General features: G+C 43.3%; 1 protein-coding gene across 2 annotated transcripts; it reads left to right on the top strand.

Annotated features, from left to right (window-relative positions):
* Positions 1-11,945: 11,945 nt before the first annotated feature.
* On the top strand, positions 11,946-17,199 carry LOC109906604 (acidic mammalian chitinase). Of its 2 annotated transcripts, XM_020504388.2 has the most exons (12): positions 11,952-12,075; positions 12,160-12,186; positions 12,433-12,637; positions 12,723-12,779; positions 12,898-13,063; positions 13,187-13,311; positions 13,914-14,037; positions 14,164-14,346; positions 14,450-14,566; positions 14,696-14,828; positions 14,943-15,201; positions 16,749-17,198. In XM_020504388.2, exons 1-11 carry the CDS (start codon positions 12,051-12,053, stop codon positions 15,170-15,172), a joined length of 1,392 nt encoding a protein of 463 aa, XP_020359977.1. In that variant the 5' UTR covers positions 11,952-12,050; the 3' UTR covers positions 15,173-15,201; positions 16,749-17,198. The 2 variants fall into 2 exon arrangements, with proteins under 2 accessions (XP_020359978.1, XP_020359977.1); XM_020504389.2 differs by lacking the exon at positions 14,943-15,201 and having other exon boundaries at positions 11,946-12,075; positions 16,749-17,199.
* Positions 17,200-18,825: the final 1,626 nt, after the last annotated feature.

The following is an 18,825-nucleotide window of genomic DNA, read 5'->3' as shown; positions in this document are numbered from 1 at the left end:
GAGATATTAGAGGTGTGTCCTTAAAAACATGATCCAAAGTGCCAATTTCAGGCAGTGCTGATGAGGATATTTAAGACCATCCAAAAGCTATTTTTTATGGCATGAATTTTGACCCTGGAAATGCAGCGTATCCAGCCGTGATGCACACTGCCCATATGCTCATGGAATAAGAGTAGCCTAACGTGCTTTTGGTGCATGTATACTTCGTATTTAGAAACATAAAAAACATTTGTTTTCCCCATTTAGTTTGACATGATTAAAAACCAAGCACAGCCTCCCCTCCTCTCAATGAAGGCTTTTGTTTGTCTGCCCCAAAGCAGTAGTCAAGACTGGACCCTGAGACAGCTTGGAAATCAATTTTAATCACCAAGGCTTTATTAACATATCACGTTTGAGAGGAGTTAAACAGTGAGCCCACATTCCCCTTTTCATCTATGTATTGTAGGCAGGCCCACATTATTTTAGCCATGCAGGTCCTGTTTTGGACATGCTTAAAACCTCCTCCATGATGTCGGCTACGTGTCCATGTCCATCATGAAACGAAAGACGACAACCTTGATGAATACCGGTGAACCTCGTATTCAGAAGTTATCTGTAACCTGTAAAAATGCCTTGTTATCCAATTCCTATGTTCAAAACCCATGCCCTGTTTTAGGTCTAATATAATGAAAGCTGATTCAACAGCAATGCGTGTCTTTTTTATGCTGGCAATTTTATTATATCATTACATTTTACGTTACATTTTGTTGTTTAAAATAAATAAATACTGATTGCTTGTTTTTTGTTTAATCGTATTACAACCAAACTTATTAGAATGATTCACCTTCCTGGTTTTATGGTGACAACGTCCGTTGTGCTTTTGCAATGCAACTTCTGTGATGTGTGATTGTCATCTGATCTGTAAGACGGTTCCGATTATGTTCATAAAACATACAGTGGCAAGAAAAAGTAAGTAAACCCTTTGGAATTACATGGATTTCTGCATGGTCATCAAATTTCATCTGATCTTCATCTAAGTCACAACAACAGACAAACATAGTGTGCTTAAACTAATAACACACAAATTATTGTATTTTTCTTGTCTATATTGAATACATAATTTAAACATTCACCATGTAGGCTGGAAAAAGTATGTGAACCCCTAGGCTAATGACTTCTCCAAAAGCTAATTGGAGTCAGGAGTCAGCGAACCTGGAGTCCAATCAGTGAGACGAGATTGGATATGTTGGTTAGAGCTGCTTTGCCCTGTAAAAAACACTCACAAAATTTGAGTTTGATATTCACAAGAAGCGTTGCCTGATGTGAACCATGCCTTGAACAGAGTGTTTGTGTATTGTTGTGACCTAGATGAAGATCAGATCAAATGTTATGTCCAATTTATGCAGAAATCCAGGTATTTCCAAAGGGTTCACATACTTTTTCTTGCCACTGTAGGTTGATTTGGGAGCAGTATAACAGTAGACATTCTATTTATATTGGATCTTTGTCCAGCTACTGTGAGAAGTTTGGATCAGCGGAGTAATTATTTATTGCTATTATTTTTATTTATTTATTATGCCCAGCTCACGTGGCCCCTTGATGATGTGAGGCCTAAGGGGCAATTGCCTCTTCTGCCTAATGGTAAGTCCGTCACTTACGACTCGTGTTCACTAGCAAGCTGTAAATTGCCGCGTGCTGTTTAGGCCGCCAAGTGTGGCTCGCTTGTGGGCATGCTGGGAGCATATGGCAGCATGTTCGATTGTGCGTCAAGAATTCAGCATAGCAAGTTTGTATGAAGGTCTGGTTATTAAATGGGTACATAGATAAATAGTAATATGTCCTAAAACGCTCAGGTTGACAAACAAACTTTGCTGCCCTGATTCCAATCATCCACATGGCTGGGAGAATCTGTTCAAATAAGTAAATACACTTTGAAAATGTAAAAAAAAAAAACGATGTATTATTGGCTAACTAACGTAAACTCGTACATCGCCTTGGTCCGTACAATTGCCCTTATTTTAGCACCCCAAAACGTAATACTTCCAGATCAACTGTAATGTCAATACCATTTATAAAGCACAATCTCCCTTTTCCAACAGAATACATTACATGACCTAAACGCTTTCCGTTTCTGCATAATTCAAGCAGGCAATGAGCCCCGTTGGGTCTTTTTAAAAATGGAGGTTGGGGAAGCGAAACTAATACGTGATAGTGAGAAGGAGAGATGTTGTGTGGGAAAATTGCTTTTTCTCACTTGATCTGTACAACTTATCACCTTATCGCCTCTAAAATGTAAATAAAGCACTATAAAGAGTTTATATAATGTGTCATTACATACCTATTTGAAGGTTTGTGTCGAATCTGAATCGGGTTTTTAGGGCGGTGCTAAAGTCAATTTAGAAAAAAACAGCGGCTTTGAGAATGATGGTCGCATGCAATGAAGACCCAAAAAATGACTAGGTATCCCCCCTTACCCACTGTCAATTTCTTGTTTTTAAAGGATGAGAGAAGTGCTACACCTGGTGGAGAGAGATTGTAAGACAGAAATAGTTGCTTTATAGAAATAGTTATGACATGTCACGATGTAACGGAGGGTCTGTTTTTTTTACTTTTCTCCCAATACTATAGAGCCATTACCATGTCGATCAACGCTTGAATAGAAACCTAGTTCACACCCCCGATTTTGAAGTCAAATCAGTCGCTACAGTCCCATTAGTTTTCTTTGTAGCCTTGTTTGAATGTTGAGGTTGTGCACATTTGTACGGAATGGGGTGAGTTTACGTTAGCTACAGTGCAGGCTAACTCAAATGAGCTGCTACCGTAGCTAGCTAGCCAACTTACATACTGTATAGATAGCTGGCTAAGTGAATAAAATATCACCAGCTACAGTGGGGAGAACAAGTATTTGATACACTGACGATTTTGCAGGTTTTCCTACTGTCATTTCTATCATAGGTTCACTTCAACTGGAATCTAAAACAAAAATCCAGAAAATCACATTGTATCATTTTTAAGTAATTAATTTACATTTTATTGCATGATATAAGTATTTGATACATCAGAAAAGCAGAACTTAATATTTGGTACAGAAACCTTTGTTTGCAATTACAGAGATCATAGGTTTCCTGTAGTTCTTGACCAGGTGTGCACACACTGCAGCAGGGATTTTGGCCCACTCCTCCATACAGAGCTTCTGCAGATCCTTCAGGTTTCGGGGCTGTTGCTGGGCAATACGGACTTTCAGCTCCCTCCAAAGATTTTCTATTGGGTTCAGGTCTGGAGACTAGCTAGGCCACTCCAGGACCTTGAGATGCTTCTTACGGAGCCACTCCTTAGTTGCCCTGGCTGTGTGTTTTGGGTCGTTGTCATGCTGGAAGACCCAGCCACGACCCATCTTCAATGCTCTTACCGGGGGAAGGAGGTTGTTGACCAAGATCTCGCGATACATGGCCCCATCCATCCTCCCCTCAATACGGTGCAGTCGTCCTGTCCCTTTTGCAGAAAAGCATCCACAAAGAATGATGTTTCCACCTCCATGCTTCATGGTTGGGATGGTGTTCTTGGGTTGTTCTCATTCTTCTTCTTCCTCCAAACACGGCGAGTGGAGTTTAGACCAAAAAGCTATATTTTTGTCTCATCAGACCACATGACTTCTCCCATTCCTCCTCTGGACCATCCAGATGGTCATTGGCAAACTTCAGATGGGCCTGGACATACGCTGGCTTGAGCAGGGTGACCTTGCGTGCACTGCAGGATTTTAATCCATGACAGCGTAGTGTGTTACTATTGGTTTTCTTTGAGACTGTGGTCCCAGTTCTCTTCAGGTCATTGACCAGGTCCTGCCGTGTAGTTCTGGGCTGATCCCTCACCTTCCTCATAATCGTTGATGCCCCACGAGGTGAGATCTTGCATGGAGCCCCAGACCGAGGGTGATTGACCGTCATCTTGAACTTCTTCCATTTTCTAATAATTGCGCCAACAGTTGTTGCCTATTGTCCTGTAGCCCATCCCAGCCTTGTGCAGGTCTACAATTTCATCCCTGATGTCCTTACACAGATCTCTATTCTTGGCCATTGTGGAGAGGTTGGAGTCTGTTTGATTGAGTGTGTGGACAGGTGTCTTTTATACAGGTAACGAGTTCAAACAGGTGCAGTTAATACAGGTAATGAGAGGAGAACAGGAGGGATCCTTAAAGAAAAATGAACAGGTCTGTGAGAGCCGGAATTGTTACTGGTTGGTAGGTGATCAAATACTTATGTCATGCAATAAAATGCAATAAAATGCTAATGAATTACTTAAAAATCATACAATTAGATTTTCTGGATTTTTGTTTTAGATTCCGTCTCTCACAGTTGAAGTGTACCTATGATAACAATTACAGACCTCTACATGCTTTGTAAGTAGGAAAACCTGCAAAGTCGGCAGTGTATCAAATACTTGTTCTACCCACTGTACCTAACTTCATATCAGCTAGCTATCTTAATGTATTTATCACTGTAAAAAAAACTACAAATGCATTTGTAGGTAGCTAGCTAACAGCCATGGAGGAGGGTGAAAGGACAGCAGCTCCAACTGTCAAAGTGACAAAGTAGGCTAGAAGTGAGGACGGATATAATAGTAACATGATATTCAATGCGGTCTAATTTGAATATAATGAAGTCTGTTTCTCATGAGGTGTTCTGTCCTCAGATACAAAGAGCGTTGAAAGCCTGTCTGCAGATGAAGAGGTCCCAATGAACAGCAGTGGTTCTCAGTCCTGGTTCTGGGGACTCAAAGGGTTGCACATTTTTGTTTTTGTCTTAGGTTATTTTAAGTCACCCTTATTGAATTTCTTTTGAATAATTAGACACCCTATAACCCACACCTACACACTCATGTATCAATCTATCTGATTGATGGATTGTGTTGTGCAGTAAGCAGGCTCAGGTGTACAACTGTGGCTCCTTCTACCTTCATAGAATATGCAAGAGTGTCAAGCATGGAAAATAGTAAGACACTTCATTATTTCTATAATTACGCTATATTGTTTGTCCTCGTCTGTCCGTTCATGTTTTTCAGCATATAGTACTCTGCATCCACTTCCAACAGGAAGTATTATTAAAAATATGCTTTACATTGAAATACAGATAGAGATGCAGTAGTCCCAGAGTTTAATGATCCAAGGTCAGTTTTGCATTTCACCTCCTAATTATGACAGTGTCCGACTGACAGTGTCAGAATAAAAAAAAAACACAAGGCTTAAACATGCTCTCTCTCTCTCTCTCTCTCTCTCCATCTGTCTCTCGTCTGTAGGTATGTTTTGATGTGAGAGAGGATGCCAACCCCCAGTCCCGTCATCGCCACCTCACCCGCTCTTAATATAACCTTCAGGCCGATTAGAGACACTATTATGTAATTGTGATGAACTGAGAGAATATTCGGGTAATAATGTGATTCATTAACCATATTCTGCCTTCCCTGCTCCTATGTACTTACCTCTTTCCCTTTCTGTCTTTTAAACCTCTCTTGCCACCTCTTTCCTCCTCTGTTTTCATAATGCAAAACAGATGTGCATTGAAGTAAAGATTGAACTTACAATTATAACATTTATAGTGCATGTATTTATAACACATGGATAATGAACTTCTTTCAGTAAAGCATTTCACATTCTCTACTGGTTGAAATTAAGTCTCTCATTTGATGAAATACTACACCTATCCTGTGTTTATCAGATCAATGCAGATTAAGGAAATTAGATATTGAGATGAACCGGTTTTAGAGTATTTACATGATGCGTAGGAAGTGTAGTGTACTGTAAATTCTATTATTGTATATTTGAATTACAAATCAGCCTTTAACTAGTTAAATCATGTGTAACCATTGATGTCCCAGGGCCAAGATTGATAAACACTGTTGAAGTGTATAATTGTACATCGTTCAAAGGCTGGAATTTGATACTCCTGGTATTGGATATGACTGAAAAATTATCTCAAAGACATTCATACATGAACTGCACCTTTGTGGCCAAAAGTTTTGAGAATTACATTTTCACAAATTCTGCTGCCTCAGTTTGTATAATGGCAATTTGCATATACTACAGAATGTTATGAAGAGTGATCAGATGAATTGCAATTAATTGCAAAGTCCCTCTTTGCCATGCAAATGAACTGAATCCCCCCAAAACATTTCCACTGCATTTCAGCCCTGCCACAAAAGGACCAGCTGACATCATGTCAGTGATTCTCTCGTTACCACAGGTGTGAGTGTTGACGAGGACAAGGCTGGAGATCCCTCTGTCATGCTGATTGAGTTCAAATAACAGACTACAATGAAAAGGAGGGTGGTGCTTGGAATCATTGTTCTTCCTCTGTCATCCATGGTTACCTACAAGGAAACACGTGCTGTCATCATTGCTTTGCACAAAAAGGGCTTCACAGGCAAGGATATTCTGCCAGAAAGATTACACCAAAATCAACCATTTATCGAATCATCAAGAACTTCAAGGAGAGCAGTTCAATTGTTGTGAAGAAGGCTTCAGGGTGCCCAAGAAAGTCCAACAAGCGCCAGGACCATCTCCTAAAGTTGATTCAGCTGCGGGATCGGGGCACCACCAGTACAGAGCTTGCTCAGGAATGGCAGCAGACAGGTGTGAGTGCATCTGCCCGCACAGTCAGGCAAAGACTTTTGGAGGATGGCCTGGTGTCAAGAAGGGCAGCAAAGAAGCCATTTCTCTCCAGGAAAAACATCAGGGACAGACTGATATTCTGCAAAAGGTACAGGGATTGGACTGCTGAGGACTGGGGTAAAGTCATTTTCTCTGATGAATCCCCTTTCCGATTGTTTGGGGCATCCGGAAAAAGGCTTGTTCAGAGAAGACAAGGTGAGCGCTACCATCAGTCCTGTGTCATGCCTTCAGTAAAGCATCCTGAGACCATTCATGTGTGGGGTTGCTTCGCAGCCAAGGGAGTGGGCTCACTCACAATTTTGCCTAAGAACACAGCCATGAATAAAGAATGGTACCAACACATCCTCCGAGAGCAACTTCTCCCAACCATCCAGAAACAGTTTGGTGACGAACAATGCCTTTTCCAGCATGATGGAGCACCTTGCCATGAGGAAAAAGTGATAACTAAGTGGCTCGGGGAACAAAACATCGATATTTTGGGTCCATGGCCAGAAAACTCCCCAGACCTTAATCCCACTGTGAACTTGTGGTCAATCCTCAAGATGCGGGTGGACAAACAAAAACCCACAACTCCAAGCATTGATTATGCAAGAATGGGCTGCTATCATTCAGGATGTGGCCCAGAAGTTAATTTACAGCATGCCAGGGTGGATTGCAGAGGTCTTGAAAAAGAAGTATGCTTGGGGTCATTGTCCATTTGGAAGACCCATTTGCGACCAAGCTTTAACTTCCTGACTGATGTCTTGAGATGTTGCTTCAATATATCCACATAATTTTCCTTCTCATGATGCCTTCTATTTTGTGAAGTGCACCAGTCCCTTCTACTGCAAAGCACCCCTACCACATGATGCTGCCACCTCCGTGCTTCACGGTTGGGATGGTGTTCTTCGGCTTGCAAGTGTCCCCATTTTTCTTCCAAACATAACGATGGTCATTTTAGCCAAACAGTTAAATTTTTTGTTTCATCAGACCAGAGGACATTTCTCCAAAAAGTACGATCTTTGTCCCCATGTGCAGTTGTAAACCGTAGTCTGACTTTTTTATGGTGGTTATGGAGCAGTGGCTTTTTCCTTGCTGAGCGGCCTTTCAGATTATGCCGATATAGGACTCGTTTTACTGTGAATATAGATACTTTTGTTCCTCCAGCATCTTCACAAGGTCCTTTGCTGTTGTTCTGGGATTGATTTGCACTTTTTGCACCGAAGTACATTCATCTCTGGGAGACAGGACGCGTCTCCTTCCTGAGCGGTATGACGGCTGCGTGGTCCTATGGTGTTTATACTTGCATAGTTAGTTTTGCTTCGGTATGTTGCATTGAAAGTGGCTCATATTGTCACGCCATGGTCTTAGTATTTTGTGTTTAATTATTTATTTGGTCAGGCCAGGGTGTGACATGGGGTTATTTTGTGTTGTGTTGTGGTATTGGGGGTTTTAGTAGGTATTGGGATTGTGGCTGAGTAAGGGTGTCTAGCATAGTCTATGGCTGCCTGAGGTTCTCAATCAGAGTCAGGTGATTCTCGTTGTCTCTGATTGGGAACCATATTTAGGTAGCCTGGTTTTCACTGTGTGTTGGTGGGTGATTGTTCCTGTCTCAGTGTGTTTGTATTCACCAGACAGGCTGTATGGGTTTTCACATTTTCCGTTTGTTGTTTTTGTATTTGTTCGTTTTTGTCTTCATTAAAGATTGTATCGAACTAACCACGCTGCATTTTGGTCCGACTCTCCTTCGACGGAAGAAGGCCGTAACAGAATCACCCACCACACACGGACCAAGCAGCGTGGTGACAGGCAGCGACAGCAGAAACAGCGAAAGGAGGAATGGACATGGGAAGACGTTTTGGATGGCAAAGGTTGTTACACTTGGGAGGAGATACTGGCTGGAAGAGATCGCCTCCCATGGGAACAGGTGGAGGCACTTAGGAGAACAGAGGCACCCGGAGAGAGGAGCCGACGATACGAGGGAACACGGTTGGCAAGGAAACCCGAAAGTCAGCCCCAAAAATGTATTGGGGGGGGGGGGCTCAGGGAGAGTGTGGCAGAGTCAGGGTTCAGACCTGAGCCAACTCCCCCCGTTTATCGTGAGGAGCAGCGATCGAAGGACTTCTGGACGTGGGAGGAAATATTGGACGGAAAGGGACCCTGGGCACAGCCTGGTGAATATCGACGCCCCAAAGAAGAACTGGAGGCGGTGAAACGGAGAGGCGCTGGTATGAAGAGGCAGCACGGCGACGCGGATGGAAGCCCGAGAGTCCGCCCCAAAAATGTATTGGGGGGGGGGGGGCTCAGGGAGAGTGTGGCAGAGTCAGGGTTCAGACCAGAGCCAACTCCCCCTGTTTATCGTGAGGAGCCAAGGAGGAGACCAGAACCAGAGCCGGTGTTGGAGGTGAGTGAAGCAGAGACTGTGAAGTAGTTAATGGGGAAAGTGGAGGAGAGAGTTATGAGGGAGTTGCTAGTTTGGTGCTTTAGGTATGATATTCGTCCGACGGAGCGTGTCGGGGATTTGATGGCACCTGGGTCAGCGCTCCATACTCGTCCTGAGGTGCGAGTTAGTCGGCTGGTGAAGAGTGTGCCAGCCTCACGCACTAGGCCTCCTGTGTACCTACCTAGCCTTGCACGTCCTGTGCCAGTCCTGCTCTCAGGCTCTCCAGTACACCTTCATGGTCCGGTCCATACAGTGCCACCTCCACACACCAGTCCTCCGGTGGCAGCTCCCCGCACCAGGCTTCCTGTGCATGTCCTCTACCCAGTGCCAGCACCACGCACAAGGCCTTCAGTGCGCCTCGCCTGTTTAGCGCTGCCGGAGCCTCCTGCCTGTTCAGCGCAGCCAGAGCCTTCCTCCTCTACAGCGCTGCCGGAGCCTCCCGCCTGTTCAGCGCAGCCAGAGCCTTCCTTCTCTACAGCGCTGCCGGAGCCTCCCGCCTGTTCAGCGCAGCCAGAGCCTTCCTCCTCTACAGCGCTGCCGGAGCCACCCGCCTGTTCAGCGCAGCCAGAGCCTTCCTCCTCTACAGCGCTGCTGGAGTCTCCTGCCTTTTCAGCGCAGCCAGAGCTGCCAGCCTGCATGGAGCAGCCTGAGCTGCCAATCTGCATGGAGCAGCCAGAGCTGTCAGCCTGCATGGAGCAGCCAGAGCTGCCAGTCTGCATGGAGCAGCCAGAGCTGCCAGTCTGCATGGAGCAGCCAGAGCTGCCAGTCTGCATGGAGCAGCCAGAGCTGCCAGTCTGCATGGAGCAGCCAGATCCGCCAGTCAGCCAGGATCCACCAGTCAGCCAAGATCCGCCAGTCAGCCATGATCTTCCAGATCTGCCAGTCAGCCAGGATCTGCCAGTCAGCCAGGATCTGCCAGAACCACCAGCTAGCCAGGATCTGCCAGAGTCTACTACCTGCCTGAGTTTCCTCTCAGTACTGGGCTTCCTCTCGGTACTAGGCATCCTCTCAGTGCTGAGCTTCCCCTCAGTGCCGAGCTTCCCCTCAGTCCCGAGCTATCCCTCAGTCCCGAGCTATCCCTCAGTCCCGAGCTTCCCCTCAGTCCCGAGCTTCCCCTCAGTCCCGAGCTTCCCCTCAGTCCCGAGCTTCTACCTCAGTCCCGAGCTGCCCCTCAATCCAGTGGGGTCCTTGGTGAGGGTTATTAGGCCTAGGTCGGCGGCGAGGGTCGCCAATGAAAGGACGCGTTACAGGGGGACTAAGACTTGGTTGGAGTGGGGTCCACGTCCCGAGCCGGAGCCGCCACCGTGGACAGACGCCCACCCAGACCCTCCCCTATGGGTTTTAGTGTGCGGCCGGGAGTCCGCACCTTGGGGGGGGGGGTTCTGTCACGCCCTGGTCTTAGTATTTTGTGTTTAATTATTTATTTGGTCAGGCCAGGGTGTGACATGGGGTTATTTTGTGTTGTATTGGGGGTTTTAGTAGGTATTGGGATTGTGGCTGAGTAGGGGTGTCTAGCATAGTCTATGGCTGCCTGAGGTTCTCAATCAGAGTCAGGTGATTCTCGTTGTCTCTGATTGGGAACCATATTTAGGTAGCCTGGGTTTCACTGTGTGTTTGTGGGTGATTGTTCCTGTCTCAGTGTGTTTGTATTCACCAGACAGGCTGTATGGGTTTTCACATTTTCCGTTTGTTGTTTTTGTATTTGTTCGTTTTTGTCTTCATTAAAGATGTATGAACTAACCACGCTGCATTTTGGTCCGACTCTCCTTCGACGGAAGAAGGCCGTAACACATATTGCGTTGACTCGATCACTATTGCCAAACAAATGTTGATAGTATTAACAGGGAAAACTCTAGAAAGTTGGGTGAAGTTCATTCTCGTGCTTCTCTCCGTGGGCTGATATTTCTTCTGCATGGGGGCAGTCTCGGGGCTACTGCACAACTTGGAAGGAACATTGCTGATGACTGTATTACAATCATGTTGGTTAGGCTTACTTGATTTAAATGTTATGTTTTGGTATTGAAATACTTTCTGTAACTGGTGATGACACTCCAAATAATAATGGAGAAATGGCAGAAGAGTAACTAATAGCGACAATTACTGCTTAGTACATAATGGTGCGCTAAAAAATGTGAAAAAGCCCAATGGGTGTCTATAACCAGAATGCTAGCAGAATTAGCACAGGTAATAGCACATTTCCATGTAGGCTACTAGCTAAATGACATTCAGTAGTTCCTATCCTATATATGTATAACTTTATGACCTGGATTACCTGTATTTGCAATTTGTTTATTACAGTTTGCGCTCTTTAGCATATTTAGCTAGTAGCCTACATGGAAATTTGCTATTACCTGTGCTAATTCTGCTAGCATTCTGGTAATAGAGAATCTGTGGTATGAATGATAGATTACTGTACACCAGCAGAGCTCATCCAACTTGAAGGAGCTGGAGCAGTTTTGCCTTGAAGAATGGGCAAGAATCCCAGTGGCTAGATGTGCCAGGCTTATAGAGACATACCCCAAGAGACTTGCAGCTGTAATTGCGGCAAAAGGTGGCTCCACAAGGTATTGACATTTTTTTTTGGGGGGGGGGGGGTGAATAGTTATGCACGCTTACGTTTTCAGTTTTTGTGTCTTATTTCTTGTTTGTTTCACAATAAAAAATATGTTGCATCTTCAAAGTGGTAGGCATGTTGTGTAAATCAAATGATACAAACCCACCCAAGATATATTTTAATTCCAGGTTGTATGCAACAAAATAGGAAATATGCCAAGTGGGGTGAATACTTTCACAAGCCACTGTACAAATATTTCCAATACAATGACAGAACTGTTTCTGGGAAAGTCAGATGTTTTACCCGGGTTAATAATTAGTCATAGAGAGCGGAACAAAAAATCACGGTTGTCATTTCGCATTTTTCTTCTTCCTCTTTTTAAGACGGACATAAATAAGCCCCCTGACCTATCTAGCAGAGAAGCAGGCAGAATGAGCAAGCTCACTTTACTTGCAGGTAAAAACATTCTTAATATGTTCACATATATTCTGTTGGTGTGAAAATCTTATTTTTATTGACTCTAAATATGTGCTTTTGAAGGTCTGTGCTTCGCCCTGTGCCACTTGGGTGAGTTTCCACTTTAAAAAAAACATTATGACATTTCCCACACATTATTACATCAACATTTTATGATTAAAAAAAAAACTTGACTTGTCACTCAGTATTCATCAAGAGAATTATGTTTGTTTGTATCAGTCATCTAAAAATGGTGATTTATAAGAATGATGCTACCATGAAGTTGTGTCACCCTGGGAAATTCTGACTGTGACTCTGCAAAAACCATATATGATAGACATTCTGTTCCTGTCTAAGGCTCGACCTCCCAACTGGTCTGCTACTTTACCAACTGGTCCCAGTACAGACCTGGAACTGGGAAGTTCCTGCCAGCTAATGTTGACCCTCACCTGTGTACTCACCTGATCTACGCCTTCTCCATTATCAACCCTGCCAATGAGCTTGCCACCTATGAGTGGAATGATGAGACCCTCTACAGTTCCTTCAATGGACTTAAAGACAGGTTTGCATCTTTTACCAAGACATTCTGAGATGTTCAGGTGTAATTATTTACTGACAATAGTAATTGTATTTTTGTCATCTAACAGAAATCCTCGGCTCAAAACACTTTTGGCTGTCGGTGGATGGAAGTTTGGCACACCACAGTGAGATATCTCATTTCTTATATGTACATAGGTAAAAGGTAGTATATTTTTGAAGGATTGATAATATCTTTTCAATTTAGTAATGTCAACTTGTTTGAGCATCCCTAATTCTCCCTAGGTTCAGTATCATGGTTTCATCACCTGACAATCGGCTGAAGTTCATCCAGTCTTCGATCAGTTTCCTTCGGAGGCATAGTTTTGACGGGCTGGACCTGGACTGGGAGTACCCTGGAGCACGGGGAAGCCCTCCAGAGGACAAGCAGAGATTCACACTGTTGTGCAAGGTGATGGTTAGGGTTATGGTTGAGCCGGGGTGTAGCTAGTTTTGGAAAACAATGCTACTAGACTTTTATTTAGGGATACATGTAATGCCATATGAGTAAAAAGACATCTGTTGTTTTTTGTAGGAGCTCCTCGAGGCCTTTGAGGCTGAGGGCAAGGCAGTCAGCCGCCCCAGGCTGCTGCTTACTGCTGCTGTGGCTGCTGGGAAAGGGACCATTGATTCTGGCTATGAAATTGCAGAAATTGCTAAGTAAATATGGATTTTAACATTATAACCACTGTAGTGGGGCGGCAGCGTAGGCTAGTGGTTAGAGCATTGGACTAGTAACCGGAAGGTTGCGAGTTCAAACCCCCGAGCCGACAAGGTACAAATCTGTCGTTCTGCCCCTGAACAGGCAGTTAACCCACTGTTCCCAGGCCGTCATTGAAAATAAGAATGTGTTCTTAACTGACTTGCCTGGTTAAATAAAGGTAAAAAAAAAAAGAAAAAAAAAAGTCACATTTTAGAAAACCATAATACAGTGAACAGGATCCCATTTGGATTAATGGATGTGTATTAATTAAACTTGTCTTCTGGGTCATTCCATATAATTTCAATCACTTTTTGACTGCACCTCTTTTGATTTGAACAAAACCTTTCATTCGTGTTTGCCCATGGTGGAAGTGGTCAGAAAGTGACTTTGGACCTGAATGCCAAAACATTTAGGAGCTAGAGGTGCTCAAAGTTGACCACTTTTGCATACCCCACCCTACCATGAGACATTCATGTCTTTATCACTAAAAAACAGAAACTGTTGAGTTTGATATAATTTTAAAGCTGAAATCATATGGAAATGACCTTTCTGTCTTTAGATACCTGGACTTCATTAGCGTGATGACCTATGACTTCCATGGATCCTGGGAGACCTTCACAGGACACAACAGCCCTCTCTACCAGGGATCCCATGACACAGGAGACCATATCTACTTGAACACAGTGAGAAAGGGGCTTACCAACGAATAAAACGCCATAAATCACACTTCTAGTCTACATGTTAAATAAAGCCCGTCAAATGTGAGTGTAAAGAAAGTACTGTATACATTCATGCAATCTCTCTGGCAGGATTTTGCCATGAAATACTGGCGAGATCAGGGAGCCCCTGTTGAGAAGCTGATGATGGGATTTGCTACGTATGGACGTTCGTTCCAGCTCGCCTCTGTAGATAGTGGGGTCGGAGCGTCAGCCAACGGTGCTGCTGCAGCTGGACCTTTCACCAGGGAAGCTGGTTTCTGGTCTTATTATGAGGTAGCAAGGCTTAATTGCGTATTTTATGTGAACTTATGTGAAAGGTATCAAATTGATAGTTAACTTTTCGATTGAGGTAACCTGTTGCCCCTCATGTTTCCAGATCTGTACTTTCCTCCAAGGAGCCAGTTTCCAGTGGATTGAGGATCAAAAGGTTCCCTATGCCTCTAAAGGAAATCAGTGGGTAGGATTTGACAATAGGGAGAGCTATGACACAAAGGTATGCAGCAGTATTCCTGGGTTATATTCCAAAATGTTGGACCATACATCTATTTTTCAACTAAGCTAAGAAATTGCAAAAGACTCAAAGACATACTCCTGTTATTTTCTTATGCTCTCCCTTCCTAAGGTCGGCTACCTAAAGGAAAATGGCTTTGGAGGGGCTATGGTTTGGAATCTGGACCTGGATGACTTTGCTGGACAGTCATGTGGACAGGGCAACTATTCCCTGATCAGCCATCTTCAAAAACTCCTCAACATCGGTAAATCACGTTTAAACTTTCTTACTTGTCCAAATATATACAAACATGTCAATGTTTTTTTTTTGTGGTCGAGTGCTATTCTGAATAGACATATTAAATTGTCTTTTCACCCAGAACGACCTCCCCTGCCACCTACACACACCCCAAAACCAGGGGAACCACCCACAGTCAAGGCCACAACTAAGGCCAGTGGTAGTTTCTGTGCAGGCAGGGCTGGTGGGCTGTATGTCAAAGCAGATTCCCCGAGCTCTTTCTATAACTGTGCTAACGGCATCACCTGGATCCAGAGCTGCCCCGCTGGCCTCGTCTTCAGTGATAGCTGCAAATGCTGCAACTGGCCCTAGGACTGTTATTTGACCTATGGGAGAGTTGGGTATGTTGAACCATTTTTTAAAAACATTCAGCATCACTACGTCAAGGGAAATATAATACTCTTCCTAACAAAGATATCTACATATATTTCAGGATCTTGTGTATCGCTGGAAATAATCAGAATGTATGTAGACATACTTTACCATAGCCTCTCTTTTGTAAAATGTACATGTTCGTTTTCTTTTTTGTCAAAGTACCTTTTCAGTGTCACAGTCAATTTTTTCATTCCTTGCTGCTGCTCAAATGAACTTCTTACTTCCTTGGTTGCTTTCTCAAGAACCTCAAGGGGGGCTAGATCACTGCTTGTTTTAAGGTTGTGCACATAGGTCACTACCTTGAGTAGAGGTCGACCGATTAATCGGAATGGCCGATTAATTAGGGCCGTTTTCAAAGCAATATGAAATCGGTGTTTTTGGGCACCGATTTGGCAGTTTTTTTTATACATTTGGGACATCATTGGGTGATTAGGCCTTTCTCATAGTCAGCGTTCCAATTCATCGCAAAGGTGTTCGATGGGGTTGAGATCAGGGCTCTGTGCAGGCAAGTCAAGTTCTTCCACACCAATCTCAACAAACCATTTCTGTATGGACCTCCCTTTGTGTACGGGGACATTCACTGGAACTAAGGGGCCTAGCCCGAACCATGAATGCCCCAGACCATTATTCCTCCTCCACCAAACTTTACAGTTGGCACTATACATTGGGGCAGGTAGCGTTCTCCTGGTATCGGTCAAACCCATATTCGTTCGACGGACTGCTAGATGGTGAAGCGTGATTCATCTTTCCAGGGAACATGTTTCCACTGCTCCAGAGTCTACTGGCGGCGAGCTTTACCCCACTCCAGCCGAGACTTGGCATTGCGCATGGTGATCTCAGGCTTGTGTGCGGCTGCTCGGCCATGGAAACCCATTTCATGACGCTCCCGACTAACAGTTATTGTGCTGACGTTGTTCCAGAGGCAGTTTGGAACTCGGTAGTGAGTGTTGCAACCGTAGAAAGATGATTTTTACGCGCTACTCGCTTCAGCACTCAGCGGTCCCATTTTGTGAGCTTGTGTGGCCTACCACTTCGCGGCTGAGCCGTTGTTGCTCCTAGAGGTTTCCACTTCACAATAACAGCACTTACAGTTCACCGGGGCAGCTCTAGCAGGGCAGAAATTTGACAAACTGACTTGTTGGAAAGGTGGCATCCTATGACGGTGCCACATTGAAAGTCACTGAGCTCTTCAGTAAGCCATTCTACCGCCAATGTTTGTTTATAGAGATTGCATGGTCGTGTGCTCACTTTTATACACCTGTCAGCAACGGGTGTGGCTGAAATAGCTGAATCCACTAATTTGAAGGGTGTCCACATACCTTTGTATATACTGTAGGTTTAGGACCTCACATTGTAGCTTAACTGATGTACAAAACACATTTTAAACTATCTACTTTGGTTTAGATACGAGCATGAAACCTATAACACAATAAATTAATTTGACTTTGTGAAAATCTGTTTTTTGTACCTAACTTGCTAACCATTCTTTCCATGTGGTTTCTTTCCTTCACAGACTCCATGAAATGATGACCTCGGCTTGTCCTATATATTTGGTCACATGATTAATTCTGTGTATGGAGTTCTAACTTGAATATACTTATTCCTGTAACTATATAAGGCCTTATCAATTATGTCACGTGGATAATGAATGTATATGTTATTGATAACTGAAGGGTTAGGAAGAGTTTTGTTTATGGAAAGTTACTGTGAGAGAAAAGGGGAACAGAGACTATAACCAAAGTCTGTTCACTAATGTGAACAGAAGGTCGCTTGTAAACATCATGGAGTAGTGATCGGATAAAGAGCAACAGCGCAACATTTAGGCAGTATTGGGCAACAGATAGCAGTTTGGAGAAGTTACACCCCTAACCTCATTTTTACATATAAATGCCTGTTTGATCATGTGCAAAGTGTGCTTGCAGCTGAAGCACCCAGTTTGTTGAATAAACGTGGTTTGAGCTTTTTCTAGTCGTCCGTTTGAGTTTATACTCTGTTCAGAACCTAACAATGGTTTCCTAGAAACACGGGGTGGCTCAACTAACCCTTTTGCTCAATTTACCCCACTCTCCTCTATGTACAGCACTGAGGGGCAATTTTCACATTTTTATGAATGAAACTATATACAGTATATCTTCCAAACACACATGCTATATTAATCATACAAAGTAAATATCCTGTTATTATTTTATTTACTGTCTATGTCATCTCACGAGCTAGGTTTCCATCCTATTTGCAATAGATTTTCATCCAAATATTCAAGACTCTGAATAAAACAGTTTGCACATTCTTCCACCAGATGTGTTTCCATCAAACATACTTTTTCTGGATAAAAGGCTGCGATGACTTAGTGCACATAAAAATAACTTTTGCTGTTAAATTCCCATGTACCAAATGAAAAAATACAAGTTAAAGGGGAATTTCACCATGGCTCTGCCACAGCATATAGTCCTTACTATATTAACCACATTACGTTTTTGTCGTAAACATTAACATTATCCAAACCAAAAGCTAGAACGAGCACATTTTCATTTCACTGGTAGAATCGGGAAGTTTCGACTTCCTGTGTATTTATCTGTTCATAGTGGAACAAAGTCCAGCATTCATAGCGAATGCAGATATCACCCCGCTAGCTAGATGAGGCATGCCCACAAACATGGTTTGTCACGTTGTTTAATTTCGAATGACAGACACACAGTAATCTAAGAACTTCTCTAGGCAATTGACTTTTTCAACGTTTGTTTTTCACTCACATTTGTCATCCAAATCCAACTTTATTTGCAACATGTGCCGAATACAACAAGTGTCGACTTTACCGTGAAATGCTCACTTACAAGCCCTTTAGCCAACAGTGCAGTTCAAGAAGAGTTAAGAAAATATTTACCAAGTAAACAAAAATTAAAAGTAGCACTAACAATAATAACGAGGCTATATACAGGGAGCACCAGTACGGAGTCAGTGTATGGGGGTACAGGCTAGTTGAGGTTATTTGTACATGTAGGTGGGGGTGAAGTGACTATGCATAGATAATGCACAATAGCAGCAGTCAGTCCCTCATGGATTTCGCGGAAAAAATTGTGATTTCTGCAGCTAAAAACGCTTGATTTTGTGGCAGCTTTTCTGAAATTCTGCAATACATTTTGCAATGTGTTTTTTCATGGTAATTTCATATAAAGCAATACAAAGTCATATGTGCTCAGTTTTAGGACGATTTTAAGCATGGCATCTAAAGTTCTCAATTCTGTTTATTTTCCTGAACAAACAGCTCTGTCATAATCCACTCACACATTCACTCACACACACCTCTCCTCACCATCAGGCTTGGGGTTTGCTATCAACACGAGATACACCTCCAACTCACACACTCTCTCTCTCTCTCTCTCTCTCTCAAAAAAACAAAGATTCAAAGCTGATCAATCGCTTTCAATTTGATGATTGACATTTCTTTCGCATAAATTGTCTTCAAAATACTTGAGATTGCGATTTAAAGAACAGACAACATAAAAATTGAGTTTAGTGGTTGATATGAACTTTTAAAACAGTATTACTATTTCAAAAAAAAAAAATCCAGAAAGATGTTGCTTTCGGGATCC

Source organism: Oncorhynchus kisutch, linkage group LG16 (assembly GCF_002021735.2).
Source record: "Oncorhynchus kisutch isolate 150728-3 linkage group LG16, Okis_V2, whole genome shotgun sequence".
Classification (NCBI taxonomy): domain Eukaryota; kingdom Metazoa; phylum Chordata; class Actinopteri; order Salmoniformes; family Salmonidae; genus Oncorhynchus; species Oncorhynchus kisutch.
This window is presented reverse-complemented; position numbering and strand designations above follow the sequence as displayed.